At 41.9% G+C, this 23,003-nt stretch overlaps 1 protein-coding gene across 2 annotated transcripts in view; it reads right to left on the minus strand.

Moving 5' to 3' along the window:
* LOC109911514 (twinfilin-2) overlaps positions 1-18,727 on the minus strand; it is a 107,519-nt gene extending 88,792 nt beyond the window's left edge. For both annotated transcript variants that reach the window (XM_020510834.2, XM_020510832.2), the window contains exon 1: positions 18,615-18,727. In XM_020510834.2, coding sequence (XP_020366423.1) covers positions 18,615-18,639 — 25 coding nt within the window. In that variant the 5' untranslated portion in view covers positions 18,640-18,727. The remainder of the gene's footprint in view (positions 1-18,614) is intronic.
* Between the last annotated feature and the right edge of the window lie 4,276 nt (positions 18,728-23,003).

Consider the following 23,003-nt stretch of genomic DNA (forward strand, 5'->3'; position numbering starts at 1 on the left):
GCAGAGGAGATTTACCAGGATGTTGCCTGGTATGGAGGGAAGGTCTTCTGAGGAAAGGCTGAGGGACTTGAGGCTGTTTTCATTAGAGAGAAGAAGGTTAAGAGGTGACTTAATAGAGACATACAAGATGATCAGAGGATTAGATAGGGTGGAGAGTGGGAGCCTTTTTCCTCGGATGGTGGTGGCTAGCACGAGGGGACATAGCTTTAAATTGAGGAGTGATAGATATAGGACAGATGTCAGAGGTAGGTTCTTTATTCAGAGAGTAGTAAGGGCATGGAATGCCCTGCCTGCAAAAGTAGTAGACTTGCCAACTTTAAGGGCATTTAAATGGGCATTGGATAAACATATGGATGATAATGGACTAGTTTAGGTTAGATGGGCTTCAGATTGGTTTCACAGGTCGGCGCAACATCGAGGGCCGAAGGGCCTGTACTGCGCTATAATGTTCTATGTTCTATGTTCTAAGAATTGCCCTGCAGAAGAATTTAAAGAATTAATCACAGGAAAGCTATGTCTTCAAGCTGAAAGTTAAGGCCCAATGTGACAAGGAACAAATAAGCTACTTCTGATAAGAAGGCAGACTGCAGTCTTGCAGTAATTTGGATGAAAGGGCTTTTAAAAAAAAATCATCATTCATAACCTGAAGGATGAAAATCTGTATAAAGAATCAAACACCAGAACTCCACCCTTAGCAGAACTTCGAAGTACAACACTGTACAAGGATCAAACCCTGGACACTTCCAGAGACAGATACTTTTGGTTGAAATCCTGACTAGGTTCCACAATTAATTGGGTAAGAGCTAAGTTGAGTTGTGAGACTTAACTTGCTTACTTTGAGGGGTCTTATTTTGGTTGTTACATGCAATAAAGGTCAAAGCATTGTTTCAGTACTTGATTGTGAATTTTCTTAATAAGTAGCCAAATTAAAGGTAACTTGTGGTGATTTACCCAAGACATTTTCTTCTTGGATCATCTGCATACCTTACCCAAAGTTATATATCCAGCAAACAGTGTAAATAGATTTAAGAGAGTTGACAAAATAATCAGGGCAGTTGACAGTGTTGTTATATAAATGCAAGTTTGTAATTGATGGGCTAAAACATGGTCAAAGCAAATTAAATTCTGGCTTTCAATATGGAATTGGATAAATAATTAAAAAGATAAAGCTGGGAAAGGTAGGAGACTCATAAGATACATTTTATAATGGGCGTGAGCAAGCACAGTGGACCGAATCAACTCTAAGTGCAGAATTATTTCACCATTCGACATGACACTGCAACTTAAACTGAAACAAAGGTGCACAACTGGATCATTTTTGTTATTTCTTTTAAGGTTAATTTTCTTTCCCTTTGTGAACACGCTTTGAAAGTTGTTGCGAACCCTGATGAAAACTGAGTGAGTGCAAGAGCAGCTATATAGCTGTAATAACTTTGACAGGGCTCTGCAGCAGCCAATGCTGCCTCAGAGCTTATCATCCCATCATTTCAGCTTGTTCCACTTGTGGTCTCAAATACCCACTTTCGAAAGCCCTGTGTTATAGGATCTCACGGATTCCTTACCGCAGGGAGCATTTCAATTTCTCTTCTATAAGCATCAAAATTTTGTGAGAAATATGTGGCCTGTTAGTGAACAAAAGAAGAATATATTCAAGTGTACACACGGACAATAAGATTATATTGGACAATAAGTCATAGAGTCATATAGCATGGAAACGAACCCTTTGGTCCAACTCGTCCATGCCAACCAAGTTTCCAAAACAAAACTAGTCCCACTTGCCTGTGCTTGGCTCATATATCTCTAAACCTTTCCTATTCACGTACCTATGCGAATGTCTTTTAAATGTTGTAACTATACCTGCATCTGCCACTTCCTCTGGCAGTTCATTTCACCTACAAACCACCCTCTGTGTGAAAAGTTGCCCCTCAGGTTCCTTTTAAAACTTTCTCCCCTCTCCTTAAAAATATGCCCCCTAGTTTTGAACTCCCTCACCTCTAGGGAAAAGACTTTTGCTATTCACCCTACCTATGCTCGTCAAGATTTTATAAACCTCTATAAGATCACCACTCAACTTCCTATGGTCCAGTGATAAAGGTCCCAGCCAATCCAGTCTCTCCCTATAACTCAAACCCTCCAACTCTGGCAACATCCTCGCAAATCTTTTCTGAACCCTTTCTACTTTCATAACATCCTTCCTATAGGAAGGAGACCAGAATTGCATGCAATACATCAAAAGTGGCTGAACCAATGTCCTGTATCGCCGCAACATGATCTCCTAACTCCTGTACTCAATGCACTGACCAATAAAGGCAAGCATACCAAATGCCTTCCTCACAATACTATCTACCAGAGACTCCACTTTCAAGGAGCTATGAACCCGTACTCCAAGGTCTCTTTGTTGAACAATACTCCCCAGGGCCTCACGTTAAGTGTATAAGTCCTGCCCTGATTTGCCTTTCCAAAAATGCAACACCTCAAACTTATCTAAATTGAACCCCATCTGCCACACCTTGGCCCACTGGCCCATCTGATCAAGATCCTGTTATACTCCGAGGTAACCTTCTTCGCTGTCCACTACACCTTTAATTTTGGTGTCATCTGCAAATTTACTAATTATACCTCCTATGTTGTGTAGGTGACTAAACTGAACTGCTGTTTACAAACTCAAGATAATACCATAGGTCAAATCGTAGAATTAGAATTAGAATTAGAGTTAGATTTTATTGTCACGTGTACTCAAGTATAGGAATACATGAGTACAGTGAAAAGTGTACAAGTCTGAGCAATGTGGGCTATGGTAAAACTTGTAGAAGAATCAGGTGAGAAGTTTGGCAAGGCCTATCTTGACATAGGGAGCTTTCTTCTGCACCATTTAGGCATTTGCTGAGTGGCAAGGCAAGTTTCTCACTAGGCATCGGTGAGTTTCCAATTAAGGGGGATTATATCGGGTTAAATATCTTACTAACATCTCAAGTCATCTCATTAATATTAACATTCCTATCTTATCAAACACGCCAAACAAGCTGGATATTGAGAATTCTCCATGTGGAAGTCAGAGTGAATACCTGGCAACTTCAACTCACCGCTTGCTCTGAAGGACTTCCATGTTAGGCATCGCATACCAAAATCTCAGAGCATACTCCATGGCCCCCGGCCACATACACCCTATGTCCACAGACACTGGCTTCTGACATATGCCAGCTATAAAAACCCTCATGGCACATCTCCAGTCCACTTACGTGACAGCTCTGCACTTCAGTGATGCAATAGCTGTAAGGCTGCAGTAAGGACACTTTGCACAAAGGGTTATGCACTCAGCTCATGGATCAATCAGGTTTCACCTCCAAGCTCTTTGGTTGCTGTCATGGTGTGCATTCAATCCGAGCCCACTGTGATGTTCACAGCATCCCTTACTGCCTTGCAATTTGCTCCATCAGCTAGAGATACCAGGCTCACATTATTTGTCTTGCCTTGCCATATACAGGCAGGAAGCTTATCATAGTTGTTGGAAAACCTCAGGCAAGTCAAAGACGATAGCCTTCGATCAGTGGGTCCTGGCACAGTTAGTCCAGGGTAGCATCCGATACCAGTCCAGGGACTCAGAGATGGTGTTCAGTTGGTCAGTGAGGATGCTCTCTGAATGAAGGATTAGGAGCCAAATGTTGGGAAGCCCACCAGCTGTTTTGCATCTTTCTGCACTACTGTAGTCTGTTCTACTCTCAGAAAGAGAGAGAGGCATGTATTACGGAATATGAAAATGGTGGCACAACTGTTACTTTTGGCACAGGTGTAGAAATATTCCACATGAGTGAGTAGGCAGTTCAGAGGGCATCCAGGTGTTTGGGTGGGTGAAGGCAATTGGGAAATATGTTGCAGGCAATATTAAGAGTGATACAGCATAATCCTTGGTGGGAGGTGGGTACAGTAGCAGTTAATATGAAGTATCAGAGACACTTATGCTGATGGAACGGAGAAAGTCCACTGTCCTTCTTCCTACAGTGTTGGGCATTTCTCCAGACATCTGATACTGCAATCTTGAACAAGGCTGCATGATCTGATGCCATGGCCTCCACAGCTGGTCTTGGGGAAAGAGATGTCCTATGCCAGCAACACTAGGTCAACCAGCAGTCTTCCTGCACAGCAGGGTACCAATTTCCTCGCCTGCCATGTCCGGATCAAATGCCAGGAACTGTACCAGGCAGCTCTAGACTGACAGATACATAACAGGTTTTTAAAGTTGGCACAGGTGCAAGGTGTACCAGTCCACTGGCAGATTATTCTGGGTCTACTGTTCTGGGAACAGTGCATAGTACGACAGGACTAGAACTGGACGAGAAGGAAGGCATTGGAGTGGGCAGGGAGTTAATGAGGCAAATTTTGTAAGATATGACACGAAATCTCACTAGGTCTTGCAGTGAGAATCTCTCCAAAAAAATAACTTGACATAACTTGCACTTACCCAAAAATCAGCCCCATGTATCTAACATCTTACAAAAATTTGGAACTTTGTACAGTCGATCTACAGTTTTACTTGTAACATCAGTCCATGTTCTATGGAGTTGCACATTGATCTAGTGTAGAGTTCATGTAAAGGAAGGTTCCATTTTGGGGGGGGGGCGCAGTGGCAGTACAATTGGGGCAGGGTACTTAACCATAATTAATTTCACATTTAAACATAAGAAATCCTGTCTGTGTGCAGTTCTATTAAATGTTTGCCATTAACGGGAAAAGTGTAATTATAGTGTGAAGGTGTAATTACATTGTGACAAGTTTACAGGCAGTCCCACTATAAATAAGGATTTAAAATTGAAGAAGTTGACTGAAAATGTAACTGCTTAGGACTCAAGTTTGAACAGTTAACATATAAAAATTTCTAACTTTGCTGTCTTATCTCAGCCTCACCTCTAGCTTTTCTTTTAGAATAAGTTTCCTGTTTTATCTGTTTTTGAACTAGTTTCAGCTATTGGAAACTTTTTGTCACCATTACAACTATTAATTTTTGATTGATGTTTAAGAAATCATTTCAAGAAAATCATGAAATTCTCTATGACAACATTCAGAATTCAATCTACTCTACACACAGTAAAGGAACAGAAGTAACGATTTATGCAATCACAAAATAATATAAATTCAGCATGTTTAAAATATTGCTGCATAGTTTTCTTCATTCACTTCCTCTGCCCTCCTGCATTGAGCCTCTGACTAACGAGAGCCAGAACATGTCTTGAACACGTGGCAATGTTGCTCTTGTAACTGGACACTGGGAGGGGTCACTTTCTTTCCCTTCTTTTGAATACTTTGACCTTTCCCTCCCTTAACTATACAGTCAAGATGAAAAAATACACTTAATACATGTGTGCATTTATCAACAAAATGAATGGCTCAGTTCTGGAGGAAATATTCATGGACCCTGCAGCACCTGCTCTATAACTGCTAATACTGTGTACTTGTTAAATTGAGAACTTGCAATCTGCAACTTAAACGCTATCACTTCAAGTTTCAAAAGTGAGCTGTGTCTATTTAGATTGTATTTTACCAGAACAGTGGAAAAATAAATGCCTCAATAGAACAGGACATTGATTCTGCCAAGCAATTGAGCCAACAGCACAAAACCTTTTTTTGAACATATGAGTATACTCCTTTACAGCTGCACTCAATTGGAAAGATGAGAACCGTAACAAATATGCAGTCCCATAAAAACATAAAGATATACACAGAATTGGGTTATTGTTCTGTAATGTACTCGTTAAGTTACATTGTACCTTCAGGGAAAAACATTGTGGTCAGCGTATAGAGTGTCGTAATCTTATCAATAACATTTCATCACAGCAGCATAGAATAAGCTTTCTGATTAATGCATTCATTGCACATTATAGGACAAACTACAGCAACTATGGTACCTCCACATATTACAATAATGGCTACATGGTATGCCATTAAATTCGAAGTGTTTTGAATGTTCCAAGGATATAACGGGTGCTTTGCAAAATGTCAGTTCTTTGGGTAAAGAGAAAACTGCGGCTGATGAAATTGATACAGCTGCAGAAGGAGGAAAGGTGTGTTAACTCCCTGTAGTCAGAATACTTAAAACTTATCTGTTCATTTGAAGGATGGGTGTCACTCCAAAGCAAACATTTATTGCCTTAATGTCGCTGGGAAGGCAGTGAGCCGAGGCTGAAGGTCTCTAGGATGTAGGTGAAGGATTTAGCAGAGGGTGGAAAATACTTCAGAAAGGGAGGGGCAGCGGACAGAAATTCTGGACCTCATAGAAACCAATGGGTTTTTAAAAAAGTTAAATAAAAACAAAATACCGTGGATGCTACCATTCTGAAGCAAACATACAAAATTCTGGAGAAATTCAGCAGGTCTGACAGCATCTATGGGGAGACAAACAGAGTTAATGTTTCCAGTCCGGTATGACTTCTTCATTTCAGACTTGAGCCTGGGCCTTTGGTACTGGTACTTAGGAACAGTACCAGTGTGCTACATTTCTATATACGATCTTCCCATGTAAATAGATTTAACTAGTACCCTTAGAGTCAACAATATAGTCAGACATTTCAACCTTTTGGAATGGAGAGAAGGGTTTTAGCAATAAAGGCAATAATAGCACATATATTATTGGCCTGTTGAACAGATTACTCAACTGTGTTCCTTTTTAGTATATTCTTCGCATGTCAATTGGCAATACACAGGCCTATGTGCAGTTTGCTGCCTTTCTACATTCAGTGCATCTTCAAGCTACATCTCCCTGAGGTTATCCTGATTAATGCCAAACATAAAATGGGGCAGCACGGTGTTTCAGTGGTTAGCACTGCTGACTCACAGCACCAAGGGTTCTATTCCAGCCTTGGGTGACCATCTGCGTGGAGTTGCATGTTCTCCCCATGTTAGCATGGGTTTCCGCTAGGTGCTCTGGTTTCCTCCTACAGTCCAAAGGTGTGCAGGTTGGATGGTCATGGTAAATGCAGGATAACGGTGATGGGGTAAGGGGCTCGGTCTGGGTGGGATGCTCTGCAGAGGGTTGGTGCAGACTCAATGGGATGAATGGCCTCTTTTTGCACTGTAGGGATTCTATGATTCTAAGTCCCAGTCACCAGCAGAAACCAATTTAAAATGATAAAACAAAGTTAATTTAATCCATCTTAAAACACCCTGAAATCTTCCCATTATATTGTTTGTTAAGTGATGCTACAGTTATTGGGCAAAATCATATGAGTCTGAGTGATGTGGGCTATACGGAGATCTGTGGTGGAAGAGGATGGGAGGTGAGGACCACCTTGATATTAGGAGCTTCTCGCTGCATCTTTTATGCTTTTACCAACTGCATGTCTCTCATTAGGCAGTGGCAAGTTGCCAATTAGGAGGAATTATAGCTTATTAAAAGTATATTGAGGCTACAACTCATTTGATAGATATTCAGCTTCCTTTCTTACCAAATGTGCCAAACAAGCTCAATGTTAAAAATTCAAAGTGGAAGTTATTGCGGGTACGTAGCAACTGCCTCCACATTACTAAGCACCAAACAGCATCTTAGAGCATGATACGTGGCCACAGGCTATATGCACCCCTCATCAACAGACAATAGCACCTGACACTTGCCAATCCCTCTTGACTGTCATAGTTCCTTTCCAATCCACTTGTAGGTTGCTTAGGAAGCACAGACTAGCATGGCAGGGCACACTGGGAACTAGCATTTAATGTTTGCTACAAGGACACTTTACATCCAGACTGGCACCAGTTCATGGACTAAACAAAACCATGTATCAGGGCTGTTCGATTGCCCTCTTGGTGCTTGTTCACTTTGTACCTACCTGCATGCTCAAATGTATCCATACCTTGCCTCACCATGTTATTCTATGCCGCTTCAGCTAGAGCACATTTATTTCACCAGATGACCATGTTGGCAATTGGGTGCAGACTACTCCTCCATCTAGACAAAGTGGCGGGGACAGGGAGGGTATGGGAGATAGCAAATCAAGTGGTGAAGCTGTCAGAAGGTCCCAGTACTGTCAGTCACAGGCACAATCCAGGAGCTTAAGTCACAGTCAGTTTTCCCAATTAGGATTGTAGGGCGAACATCAGTGGTCAGAAGAATCACATATATTCAGTTAAGGAACTGCAAATACAGCAGTCAGGGGTCTGGTCAGTCCTGCCTAAAGGCTGCTCATTGAAGTTGGTCAGAGATAGTAAATGAGGAGAGTTTGGTAAGATGTGGTGAGAAATCACACTGGACATCACAGTGAGAATTCTTCCAAAAAACTCAACGCAACTCACATTTAGCCAAAAAAATATTAAGATTCAACCGTGGAATGTTTATCACGTGTTTATCACTCTCTATGTGAAGAATTTCATTACATCTGTCCCTAAATGATCTTTTACTAGTTTGAACCTGGGTCACCTTTTCTGTTTTAATTGAAAGTAGTACTTCACATTAACATTTTCTATACTCTTTTTCCTTAAACTAAAAACCGAAAGAACTGCGGATGCTATAAATCAGGAACAAAAACAAAGTTGCTGGAAAAGCTCAGCAGGTCTGGCAGCATCTGTGAAGGAGAAAACAGAGTTAACGTTTCGGGTCCGGTGACCCTACCTCAGAGTTCTGAAGAAGGGTCACCAGACCCGAAACGTTAACTCTGTTTTCTCCTTCACAGATGCTGCCAGACCTGCTGAGCTTTTCCAGCAATTTTGTTTTTGCTTTTTTTCCTTAAACTGTTGGTTTCTGTTGTAATCCTTAAAATGTCCAGGTCTATTCACCAAAAAGCAAAAGACATTCAATCAATAAAAATGGTGCTGAGAAGAACCATGAAGCTGGTCCTTAGCATCAAGCATCTAACCTATGAAGAAATTTAGGCTTCACAAGTTAATTTGCCCATATAGAAAACAGTAGCGTGTCCGTGTCTCAATTGAAATTATGCGGCAAAACTCAGGAACAACCAGCAACCAACGACGTAACTATAGTTTGCTTTTTATTGGCAAGAAAACTATATACATCAGGAAGCTTCATAAGCAAAGCAAAAGGATATGATGACTGCAAAATGGTGTACTTGGCTCAGTCTTCATTTGCTCTCCTTTAAGATAGCCGTGATACATGCTCTAAAAGTAAACGGCAAGTCTATAGTGCAAATGTAATTGTCATGTACAAATTAATTTTACAGATTGCATGGCTCTAAGAATGCTGTCAGGAGTAAGAGTAGGCAAACATTATAAAATACACAAAATCCAGTACTGCTTGACTGAACAATTAAATGATTAATTCCAGTCAAGTAAATTTTACAGCTCCTTTGAGAAATCCTGGTAGTTAATTAAAATTATTCACATATAATTTCATTATATGTTTGCAATTCCCAGGTGTCTTACCGCCAAACTGCACCTGGCTGGTAAAATTTGAAACAGGGCAACAATTTTGGGGGCTGGGGGAGAATATAATACATGAGTTTTTACATAGAGCTCTGGGAGATCAGTGAGGTGCTATTATTTACTCAATACATTTTTAACATAAAGCAAGCAGGAGAGCTGGCTGTTCTTTATACAAGTTAATAATTAAGCAGAGAGCACAGTGGGGAGAGATGATTCTCCTTTCTGGATCACATTCTGAGAATGAAATTATCTCCATGGCACCTTTATGTTCAATGCACCTTTTCACTGTGAGAGCCTTAAAGACAAAGTTAAATAAAAAAATACATAAAATACCCTCTCCATACACTCATAAGAAAACTTTTTCTGATGAAGGGTCTAGGCCCGAAACGTCAGCTTTCCTGCTCCTCTGATACTGCTTGGCCTGCTGTGTTCATCCAGCTCTACACCTTGTTATCTCTGACATTTTGGTTGAAAGCTTCATTCCCTATAGCGTTTTGCTTCAGGGTACGTGTGGTATTGTGATAATAGTGTGGAGCTGGAGGAACACAGCCGGCCAGGCAGCATCAGAGGAGCAGAAAAGTTGACATTTCAGGTCAGGACCCTCCTTCAGAAATGGGGGAGGGGGAAGAGAGCGCAGAAATAAATAGAGAGGAGGGGTGGGGCTGAGGAAGGTAGGTGGGGTGGTAATAGGGGAGAGCAGGTAGGGAGTGGTGGAGTTTGGTTACTGAGGTGGGAGAAGCGGATAGGTGGGAGAGAAGATGGAGAGAAGGTTGTGTCGGGTCAAGGAGGCAGGGATGAGAGGGAGGGTTGGCCATGGGATGAGGCCGGGGGTGGGGAGATTTTGAAACTGGTAAAGTCCACATTTAGGCCATTGGGCTGCAGGCTCCCAAGGCAGAATATGAGGTGCTGCTCCTCCAGTTTCCAGGTGGCATCATTGTGACACTGGAGAAGGCCCAGGATGAACATGTCACCCAGGGAATGGGAGGGGGAGGTGAAATGGTTTGCGACTGGAAGGTGTTTATTAAGAACAGAACACAGGTGGTCTGCAAAGCGGTGTCCAAGCCTCCACATGTGGTCTCATCGATATTGAGGAGGCTATTGTTTTGTTGTTTTGTATTGTATTTTATTGTTTTAGTGTTTCAAAGGAACTGACTCAACCAGATTCACTTTTGCTTGCAAGTGGAAGGGTGTTTGCTTCAATGTTCTCTTGAAACTGCATGGAGGGTTCGTGCGTACCAAATGTGTGTGGACACACTGCTGCTCAGTTCTGGAAGTCTCAGAGGTTTGCACAGTGATGGGGAACATTAAACAGAGCCCAAACCAACAACCACCCTGTGACAGCTGCTGATGAACATAAAGGATCCCATATCCACAACCAATAAAACTAATGTAAAAAACAAAAATACTATGCAAGGAACATGAAAAACATCACACAGGCCAAACTAGAAGAAAACTGACAATAAGGATACCTGAACACCAACTAGCCACCGGCAGGCATGACCAATTCTCATTGGTCTCAATACACATAGACAAAGAAGGGCACAAATTTAACTGGGACAACACATCCATAATAGCATAAGCCAAACAGAGACATGCCAGGGAATTCCTGGAGGCCTGGCATTCCAACTGGAACTCCATCCACAAACACATTGAACTGGACCACTGAAAAACAGAACCAGACATTATGCCAACCACCCCAGCAAACCAAGGCATATAAATAACAAGCGGGACAGAACATTTTCGCTTCACCGGAGGCACACTGACCATGTTAGCTAGCAGGGTGACGAAACGTCTGCAACTAAACACACCAGCTTGGCAAGCAAGTCTACAACTGGATTATAGCTTGTTAAATCTAGAAATTATTCAGTTTAGTCTTGCAGCAGGTAGGTTCTGCTCCTGCTTTGACACAGTCAGCTTGGAAAATGTGTCTTTGTTTTTCCCCTTGCCTTTTCTGCTATGTTGCATCAACCAAATGAATGCGATTTTTTAAATGCCTGTTCATTGATATATTGCTTTGGATTTCAAACTGAGGTTCTTCAATTTGTTCAGTTGTGTCGAGAGTAACTAAAAAGAATAAGAGAGTAGCATAGAACACAAACAGGCCCTTCGACGTTGTATTGAACATAACACCGAATTAAACTAATTCCTTCTGCCTGCCCTCGGTCCATATCCCTCTATTCTTTGCATATTCGTGTGTTTATCTAAAAGTCTCTTAAATGCCCCTATCGTATCTGCCTCCACCACCACCCCTGGCAGTGTATTCCAGACTCCTACCACTCTTTGTGTAAAAAACTTGCCCCTCGCATCTTCTTTGAACTTTCCTCCTCTCACCTTAAATGCACGCCCCCTAGTTTTAGACATTTCAACTCTGGGAATAACATTCTGACCGTCAACCCTATCTATGCATCTCATAATTTTATACACTTCTTTCAAATCTCCCCTCAGACTCCGCCTGTCCAGAGAAAACAATCCAAGTTTTTTCTAGCCTCTGCTTATAGCTCATACCCTCTAATTCAGACAGCATCCTGGTAAACCTCTTCTGCACACTGTCCAAAGCCTCCATATCCTTCCTGTAATGTGGCGACCAGAACTGAACACAATACTGTAACTGTGGCCTAACCAAAATCATATAAAGCTACAACGTGACATCCTGACTTTTGTACTCAGGTCCCCAGTCAATAAAAGCAAGCATGCTGTACACCTTTTCCACCGTATCTACTTGCGTGGCCACTTTCAGGGAGCTATGGACTTGAACCCCAAGATCCTTCTGTACATCAATGCTGTTCAGTGTCCTGCCGTTAACTGCAAACTTTTCTTTAACGTTTGATCTCTCAAAGAGCAGCACCTCACACATATCCAAATTAAATTCCATCTGCCATTTCTCCAACCATATCTGCAACTGATCTATATCCTGCTGCATCCTTTGACAACCTTCTGCAAATATCCACAACTCCAATGATCTTTGTATAGTCTGCAAACTTACTAACCCATCTACCTACATTTTCATCCAAGTCATTATACATGTCACAAACAGCAGAGGTCCCAGTACGGATCCCTGCATAACACCACTAGCCACAGACCTCCAGCCTGGAAAAGCATCCTTACATCACTACCCTCTGCTTTCTATGGGCAAGCCAATTTTGAATCCACATGGCCAAGTCACCGTGGATCCCATGCATCTTAATCTTCTGGATGAGCCTACCATGAGGGACCTTGTCAAAAGCCTTACTAAAATCCATGTAGACAACATCCACTGTTCTACCATCATGGATCACCTTAGTCACCTCCTTAAAAAATTCAATCAAGTCAGTAAGGCATGACCAACCTTCACAAAGCCATGCTTTGTCCCTAATTAGGTCATGTTCTTCCAAATGCACGTAAATCCTATCCCTACAAATTCTATCCAATAGCTTCCCAACCACCAATCTGAGACTCACCGGTCTATAGTTTCCTGGATTATCCCAATTCCCTTCTTGAACAGAGGAGCAACATTAGCTACTTGCCAGTTGTCCAGGACCCTCCAGTGGCTAATGAGGATATAAAAATTTTGGTCAAGGCCCCTGCAATCTCCTCTTTTGCCTCTCTCAATAACCTGGGGTAGATACTCTTGGGCCCAGGGGACTTATCCACCTTAATGCTCTTCAAGAGACCCAAAACCACTTCTTTTTTGATCTCAAAATGCTTTAGCAATTTAGCATGTTCCACACAAATCTCACTATCCTCCATATCCTTCTCCTGGGGGAGAATACTGAAACAAAGTACTCAATTAGGATCGCACCCACATCCTCTGTGGCCAAGCACAAGTTCCCTCCTGTATCCTTGAGTGGTCCTAGCTTCTCCCTAGTTATGTCTTGTCTTTAGTGTATGTATAGAATGCCTTGGGATTCTCTATAACCCTACTTGGCAAGGTCATTTCATGGCCCCTTCTTACTCTCCTAATTCCCTGCTTGAGTTCTTTCCTGCTTTCTTTATATTCCTCACAGGCCCTGTCCGTTTTTAGCTTCCTAAACCTTACATATGTTTCCTTTTTCCTTTTGACCAAATTCACAACCTCCCTTGTTATCCAAGGGTCTCTTACCTTGACATCCTTGTTCTTCCTCCTTACTGGAACTACTAACATAGTTTAGGCAAAACTAATACAGCTTACAAATGTGATGAACAACACTTGATTTTTTGACTTGGATCTCTGTAGGCATCTGGACTCCGCAATGAGTTCAACAACTTTAGATCATAACTTCTGCCTCCATTTTGTTTCATGAGCTTTTTTTTTGCTGGGTTACTTTTTCTTATCTTCAATTTAATCCTTTGCTTTGCATTTAACTGTTGCCCTACGGTCATTCATACCTCACTTTGACACATCTTTTGTTTCTTTGTCCTCTACCACAAAATCTTTAGTTGTTTAATTTCACCTGTCCTCCATCTATTCACAGATCTTTCCTTTTATTCTTTGTTGCCTCCTACTCACTTTCACTTGTTCAAACCTACTTACCATTGGAAGAAAAATATGAGGAGATAGAGTCTGCAAGGATAACTAGGGTTACGTGAGTACCAAAATTTGGCAGATGGAGCTTACGGATAATGTGAACTTGTCCACTTTGCGAAGAATGGCAAGTTGTGTATACTATTTAAATAGCGAGGCATTGCAGAATTCGGTTTTATATTGGGATCTATGCGTCTTGTTGCATGAATCACACAAACTTAGTATGCAGGAACAGCAAGTGATTTAGGAAGGCAGATGGAATATTGTTGCTTATTGGAAGGGAAATGGAATATAAAGGAAGGGAAGTTTAACTGCAGCTTTACAGGGTATTGGTGAGACCACATCTGGAGTGCTGCATACAGTTTTGATCTCAAAAAAATTTAATTGATTTACAACATGTTCAGCTGTTTACTTGACACATTCTTGGGAATGAAAGGGTTATCACATAAAGAAGCATTAAACCTATACCCATTGCAGTTTAGAAGAATGAGAGATATTAAAATATACAAGATCTTGAAGGGACTGCACAGCATGGATTCCAATAGGATGTTTTCCTCTGTGAGGAGACCATAGCCAGGTAATGAAGTTTAAGAACACAATAGAGTCCTTTTTAAGACAAAGATGAGGAAAACTTTATGCTCTCTGAGGGTTGTCTGAATGTGGAATTTTCTTCACCAGTAGGTAACAGAGGCTATCAAGTCTAAAATGGATCATTTTTTTGATGGAGATGGGAGTTAAGGGTTATTGGGATGGGGGAGTGTTGCAGTTAGGAGGGCAGACAGGAAATAGAGCTCACACCATGACAATATCAGCCATGATCTATTGAATGATGGTGCAGGCTTGAAGGGCCAAGTAATCCCCTCCTACTCCTATGTTCCTATGAAACATTAATTCCATTCCTCTACATGGAAGCTGCTGAGTATTTAAATGCTGTCAGTTTTTATTTTAAGCAAAACCAACATCCTTTTTAACATTTTAAATTCAGCAAAAGTGGGCAATTTCCAAAGCAATTCTGCCATTAGTGCTAGCTCAGGTATTTTTTTTCCCTCCTGTTCATTTCTAATCGCATTAACCTTCAAGTGAAAGTCAGCTTTATTTCGCTGAATTAAATGAGATGATGCTGCGTTTTAATCTGACTTGCATCATATGTATTATTGTTGATTGTTCTGATGAATTATTATTTACTTTGCAGCACTATTGCACAATCCAATTCATGGGATAATTTACTTAAAGACAAAACTTGAACCCTTCAGAACAGTTTATCATATAGTTAGACTTAAAGATCAGTAATAAAAGCAGTTCTGTCAAATTTCTGTTGGAAAAGTCAAAAAGATCATACAGCTTTAATCCCCTACCCCCACCATCATAAAAATGTACATACAATCTCATCATAACTCATGCACTTCAAGGCAAATTGACAGCATCACTAAATCGAACTGCACCCTTGTATTATTCATGCATGATGCACACCTTATTCATTATTAAGTACAGCATGTAGCACAATCTTTTGCTGAAAGTTCCTCTCAACAGGAAATAGCGAAGAAAATGTGATCGTTGCTCATCACTCTGCTGGTGACTGACACTGCTAGAAGGAAAGTGAGTTCTCTTGATTAATTAATATTTTAGCTGAAGGCCCAACTGCGTTGCGGGCAGGTAACACAATGCTCAGTCATGAATATTTATTCAAAGTCTATCTGATGAGTACTGTCAAATGGCACCCACCTGACACCCTACCACTTTTACAATCAATCACACTCTTCACGATGGAATCAGAGTTCAAACGATTGGGTAACGTGAGCTCGGGACATACATAAGAAGGGATCGATTTCAATCCTTGCACAATATGACAGCAGACCACATGACTATATTCACACCATTACTGACAAAACAACTACATCTTAGCAATGTAACACAAACCCATTGGAGTGGATATGATGATATCATGCCTTCCATTGTCAGTTGAGAGGGATCATCGGTTGTTATTGAAGAAGTCTTAAGTTTTTGGTGGACACCTCAACAGGAAGATGTCAAATGATGAACAAAAACAAAGTTGCTGGAAAAGCTCAGAAGGTCTGGCAGCATCTGTGAAGGAGAAAACAGAGTTAACGAACTGAGGTTCTGAGGAAGGGTCACTGGACCCGAAACGTTAACTCCGTTTTCTCCTTCACAGATGCTGCCAGACCTGTTGAGCTTTTCCAGCAACTTTGTTTTTGTTCTTGATTTACAGCGTCCGCAGTTCTTTTGGTTTTTATTTAGATGTCAAATGAAACTTTAGTAAACTGCACTTAGTGGGAAGAAAATGCAATGAGTACTAAAAATACTGGATACAACTGAGTACTTAAAAATTTAAAACAGCAAAACATTAGCATTTGCTTATCTCAGTCTATCTGCTTCTGTCCTCATTTATGATAGAAACACAGAAAATAGGAGAGGTAAAGGCCATTCAGTCCTTCGAGCCTGCTCCACCATTCAATACGATCATGGCTGATGAAACAACTCATTACCCTGTTCCTGCTGTCAACCCATATCCTATGATCCCTTTAGCCCTGAGGATCATATCTAACTCCTTGAAAACAATGAATCAGTCTGGTGAATCAGTGACGTGGCTGTGTCAAGCCATAGGCAGGAGGTCACTTTTGTGCACACATTTCTCCCCACACCTGCCACCCCGGAAAGTTTTTCCTGTATTATTTCTTTCCTTGAAACCTCCCATGCAACAATCTGCATTCGAAGGGTAACCAGGAACTTGCCTATGCAGGCGTTGAAAGTAAAGAACAGTTCAACAGGAATCTGCTTGGGCACTTGAAGGAAATAAACTTGCAAGGTCATGTGGTTGGTGAACAGGACCAACTAGATTTCTTCATGGAACGCCTGCACGGACTAACTGGTTTACTTTTTACCACAAATGACTCTATGACAGGCGATACGATTTCTGATCACAGTTAATGATAGTCTAGCAATTTTGATAGGTGGCTCTGAATAGCTACAAAGACAACCTCCACGTTCCTTTCCCTCCTAGTTCCGAATCTCCACCTTGCTATTTGATACCTCATCACTGCATTGGAAAAAAAAACTGGTGGAACTCACAATATATAGGAGAACTACCAAACCAAATCATTCTAAAGGAGACACAACTAAAACTGCAGTCAAAGCCATAAAGACTCCAAACTGCATTAACTCAAAATTTAATGTTTTGAACTTCCACTTATTGGCAATGCAGCATCAGAATGTAGTCGACTATAATTTTTAAAGTAAATTCTACATGAACAAATTCATGACTGTTACCACAAGTTATTCAACAGATTGAAGCTTAATTTATATTGAGACATCTGCAGCATGTACATGTGGTCCATGTGTAGATCTGGAGTAAACAACAGAGCTTCCAACTATCACGGGATATAGAAAGTTTATAAAATGCGAAACTTTGATACTAGATAGCACAAATTACAACAGGCTCTATTTGATTTGAAGAAACTGTTTGCAACTTCACAAAAACAAGCTTAACACACCTAAGGAATACTGTGTGTTAACAGAACATCATGTGTTCCTTAAACCTTGTTGCCATTACACAGAAGACATAAGAACAGCACATTCAATCTAATAGATATATAACAATGTTTCATTCTACAAAAGCTTCCTCTAACTCCTCTTTGGCCTTCAGAATTATCATCTAGATCTTCTTTCATCAGAATTATTTAACTTCCCTTAAATGCATTTACAGCAGGGTCCATTTGATTTTAAGAAACTGTTTGCAACTTCATAAAAACGACCTTAACTCACCTTGGGAATATTGTGTATTAACAAGGCATCAACTGCGCCTTAAACTTTGTTGCCATTACACAGACTACATGGAAAAAACAGGACATTCAATACAACAGATATATGAAAGTGTTACATTCTACCAAAGCTTCCTCCAACTCCTCTTTACCTTATCAACATTATCATCTACTATCTTCCTTCATCACAATTATCTAACTTCGCTTAAATGCATCTGTCATTTGCCTCAAACCCTCTCTGATGGATAACAGAAAACACACACACATATCTGAAGATTTTCTTGTGTTGTTCCAAATCCTGATGTTATAAGGTTAACACCTCTTAACCTCAACTCTGCCATTCCAACAAGGGTAAAGATGGGAACCTATATTTTTATGCTTTGCAGATATGTGATGTTCATTTTCAGTACTTTCATTGTTTATTTATTAAAGGAAAATACTTGTGACATAACTGCTGCAGAATTATTCTTAAATAAAATCCATTGATGCTGCTTTTGGCGTCATGTTGTGTTAACATTTCCCCAATAAACTATGACCTCAAGGGATTTAATTTTCCATCAAAATGGAGACACGGGGCAAACTGCGAACAGACAAAAGAGTGATCTGACATTAGGAGAATATTACATAAAATAGGCTGCATATTTTTCCATTTTAAGCCTCTTGCAAAGATAGAAGATGATAAAATGAGACTTAAAGGTTTAAAGCCCGTATCCCTAACCCCTGCACCCATATTAAAGCCGCACTGATTATGATGGACACATGGAACGGCCGATCAGCATGCACCCCGCTCCCCGGCTGTCCTTGTACACCAATTATCACAGTCGAAGGCGGGACTTCCGGCTCCAGCTTAAGGGAATGAGGCGCCGGGTTTCCCCAGCAACAGAAACGGCAGAGAAACGAACCGGTCACTATTCAAACCAAATAGAGTCCGAGTATCCCGCTAACCGTTGTAAGAAACAGAACATCGCCGAAATTAATGGTCAATTGGATGCTCTTACCGGGTATCCCTGTCTGATGCGACATTGTTAACGCGCTGCTTTGGACGATGATTTTCAGAGGGAGAAAGAGACGCCCAGAGTAGCGGGCCGCCCACAGAAGGCCGGCCGGCTGCGGAGGGGGCGTGGCTAGATTCGGGGCGGGGCCACGCACATGGGCGGACCCAACCTCGGGCGGTTTTACAGTGGAGGGCGGGACCACATCAGGGGCGGAATCAGCCTCAATGGGCGGGGAAACCTCAGGGGGCGGAGTCACATTTCACGCCGAACGACTCAGCTGCAGCGCCCTCGCACGCTCACGTACCGACACTACAACCTCGCTTCACATCATATGCAAGCAGAGCGACATCTACCGGTCATATTACGGACACAGCTCTCACCCCAGCAACTCCAAACTCCACCTCCGCAGAGTGCAACCCCTAACATCCACAGTGAGATCAACCCTAACACCAACAGAGACATCACCCTCAACACCCACAGGGAGATCACCCTCAACACCCACAGAGAGATCAACTCCAACACCCACAGAGATTAAGCTCAATATCCACTAGAGATCAACCCCCAGGCGCAGACAGATCAAGTCCAATGTCCACAGGGAGATCAACCCTTGTCTCCACAAGAAGATCAACTGCAATGCCTGCAGAGAGATCAAGTCAAACCTCCGCCGAGAAATCAACCCCAATCCCCAAAGGGATATTAACCTCAAGCCCAACAATGAAACAGGTACAGGTACAGAAAAACTTACCAGGTCTGGCAGCATCTGTGGAAAGAAAGAATTAACGTTTCATGTCCCGTGACCCTTTTTCAGAACAACTGCAAGCAGATTATGCCCAACACCCACATACAGATGAATTCCAGCTTGCTGGCACCACTGTACAGACTTAGCTCTCGTGCTAATATAGATGAGCTCCAAAGCCCCTTGCATGACTGTACGGACATCTCTCACCTGCCACAAACCAGAGGGAAATGAATCCCATCCCCTCAACAACACCACTGTACAACACAGCTGTCACCCCCAACTCCTGCACACAGATCAATCTCACCATCCCACTTCCACTGTACAGACATAATCTTCTCTGACCAGCCTCTCCTCACCTCATGACAGCCACACAAAGAGCACCTCTCCCTCAAACCTGTATTTACACATGGAAATAATTCCTCCCAACCCCACTAATGCCACTCAGATTCAGACACAGCTCTTTCTCACAAGCCCTGTTCTCCTCATCCCCAGCACTCACATGGACAGACACAGTTCTTTCTCACTGTCTGTAGTTCATTCATAGTCATGGTTCTCCTCTACCTTATAGCTATCTGACATAGAACAAAGTAATCTTCAGTTTTAACCCAGCTGCTCCCCATTCTACCTCCAGTTGTGATTGTGGATGAATGTAAAACTTCTAACACCAACAACATAGAGTGTAGCAACCACACAGTTACTTTTTTGGCAGTCAGCGATGAGTGCAACGCCCTCAGTGGGCATGGCCCCAGGCCACCCCTTTGGATATATTTCCAAGTAAGGATGATGCGTGACATTGGAGGACAACTTGTGGATGGTGGTGGTAGTTTCCTGCAGCCCTAGGTGGTAGGGATCACAGTTTTGAAGTTGCTTGGTAAGTTGTTGCAGTATATTTGTAGATGGGGCACACTGCTGCTACTGTGTGTGGGAGAGGGAGTAAATGTTGACAGTGTCAGGTGGGATGCCAAAAGAGTGAGGGAAGAGGGTTTCTGAGAAAGGACCTGAATCTGATTTCTCTCCACAGCTGCTGCCAGACCTACTCAGCTTTTCTAGCAATTTCTGTTTTTGTTTCAAAAGAATGAGTTGTTTTGCCCTGGATGATGAGGTAAAGATGTTTAGGGAAGGCCCTCCAAAACCTAGGGTGCATTCAATCATTAATGATAGATCCTTGGTAACAATAATAGTGCAGGGGTATGAAACTATTTCAAGATATATTGTCTTCAGTTAGAGAGCTAAGGGTAGAACTGAGCGAAGGCGGTCCCACTCAGCTGAATGACCGACTTGTTTACCATGTACATCATCTGGGGTATTTGGTAATGTTCCATTGGGTATAGAGGTGACTGCTGGGCCAATCTGTGCCCAAAAACTTTTGCTACAAAAAGGGCAATATGGCTGAATGGAGAACAACTTACTGTCTTTGCATTACCTCTGCTTCTGATATGCACTTGCTTACAAAGTTGGCCACACTGATTTTTGTTTGGCTGTGCCAGATGCAGCAATTCCGAATTAGTGTGCTAGCCTTCAATGTCAATATCAAAACTACAGAGTGTACTTGCAGCACTTCCTCTGATCACCAGGAGAGTGCATTCCAGGCACATGGTCTCCACAAGAGGTTTGGCTTTAGCAATCAAATGTCAGGCAGTCTGGCTGGATGAGCAGACCAACTCAGTCGTGACTGTATGAGGTGAGCACCTTAGTGTTACAGATATATTTTGCAATAGAACCATCAAACTATTATAAGGAATTTCTCAAGACAGCCAAATCTTTCCATTACCTTCCAAAGTGTCAAAGACCTTGGACAGGCCAACAAATGTAGTTGAGATGTTGTTGAAAGCGATTCAGGAGGATTCTGGTAAAGATTTTGCCAGTGATGGAGAGAAATGAGATTCCTTTAATGTTAGTCGCAAGATTGCAAAGTACATTTCTGCTTGTACAGATGAACAAAGAGGCATCTTTATATTGTTGTGGGACATCCCTTGCTTCCATATAGATTGAAAGATTTCAGAGAGCAGCTTGATTAAGCCTTATAGCCCTCAGCTGGGATACTATCAGCTCCTTAAGCTTTGCCAATGCAGGTGTTTGATCCTATTTATTGTTTTCAATAGTGTGAGAGAATCATCAAGAGAAAGCAGTTGATTCAGTTTGTGGCAGCTTACTGATTGCTTCTTCATTGATGGATAATGGTCAGATAGCAATATGCTTAAAGTGTTCTGCCCTGCTTCCTAGAATATGGGCTTTTTTGGCAAGCAGAATTGAAGATTACTGATGAACTAGTAGTCCATAGATAAATTTCAGTTCATCGTAGAATCTCTTCCAGTGTTAATTGTTCGCACGTGACTGAAGTTCATCTGCTTTCAGATTCAGACAACTATACTGCATTTACACCATTTTATATCCTACAGAGGTTTTAGTAATCATTGTGGTTGGATGGTGCTGAATTATTATTGAGGTAATTGAGGTAGATGCAATGTTTCTCTGGATTGCTTCATTATTTTTATTAAAATCCTCTTGATGCTTGTGAGACGGAGGCCCAAGAGCCTACAGAGCAATGGAATACATTAGATCCCTGAAGGTTGCCCAGTCGTCCTTAACGCAGTAAGTGTCCATTCTCTGTTTACCGAGACAACACTCAAATTTTTCAGAAAATGACCTTCACGACTGCCTGTTGGGGGCATGAGATTTTTAGATGCTTCTGATTTTCAGGCCCTGGAGAATAGATCTTCAGTAAGAGGGTAATCCTTCCAGCAGTCAGGGCTGCACACATTCATTACATGCACATTGTCTATATCCCATTGTCTGGTGATAGTCGCTTAGATCGCAAAGCACAGAACTAGAGTGTACCCAAGACATCTTGATGCAAGTAGGAAGGTGGAAAGCCGTTTGGTGTTTAAGGACTCATGCACAGCCACAGCTTCAACAAAGGGAGACCATTGCTGCTGCAATAGCCATCCCCATATTTTTCAATGACCCTTTCCCATGCCTGATGATCTTGTATCTTCTCTTGTATTGAAATCACTAAGAATGATTAGCTTGCCGAACTTTGGCACAATAGCAGGCAAGGAGTAGAAGTCCTCATAGAATTTATCCTTGACTCCATGAGGGCATGTGGACTGATACGAGTTGCATGTCTGTTGCCGTTTAAGGGAGTTAAGCACCATCAGACAATCATTACTACCCTTGGGAAGGTAAGTCAACTTACTAGTAAGATGGTTAACAAGAACACACCAGCTTCTTGCAGTTTTTCCTTTCTGTAACCACTCCCAAAAAAACATGTAACCTGCATGGGATTTCCTTGAGTTGATGTCCCTGTGAAAAATGGGTCTTGCTGAGAGCTGTGATCTATGTTTTGTACCTAGCCAGCTCTCTCAGGTCTGTCGACTGTCCTGTTGTCCCTGAGGACACACGTTTTCCATGTATTCCATACCTTGGCCATTTTGGGTGTGGGCACAGCCACACTCTTTTCCACTTTGCAGTTGCAATTTCCCAGATGATGAAAGATTTGTTGGACAGTTATTTCAGGCGCAGCCTTTGTGTCAACAAAGCGCCAAACATCCAAATGTGCTCCATGACAGACCTCCCCATCATCGACCCTGTAGACTCCACACCTGTTCAGGTCACTACTCAACCCATTTACATGAACCTGTACCTGCCCAAAC

The sequence above is a fragment of the Rhincodon typus genome, chromosome 16 (genome assembly GCF_021869965.1).
Source record: "Rhincodon typus isolate 14 chromosome 16, sRhiTyp1.1, whole genome shotgun sequence".
NCBI classification, from domain to species: Eukaryota; Metazoa; Chordata; class Chondrichthyes; order Orectolobiformes; family Rhincodontidae; genus Rhincodon; species Rhincodon typus.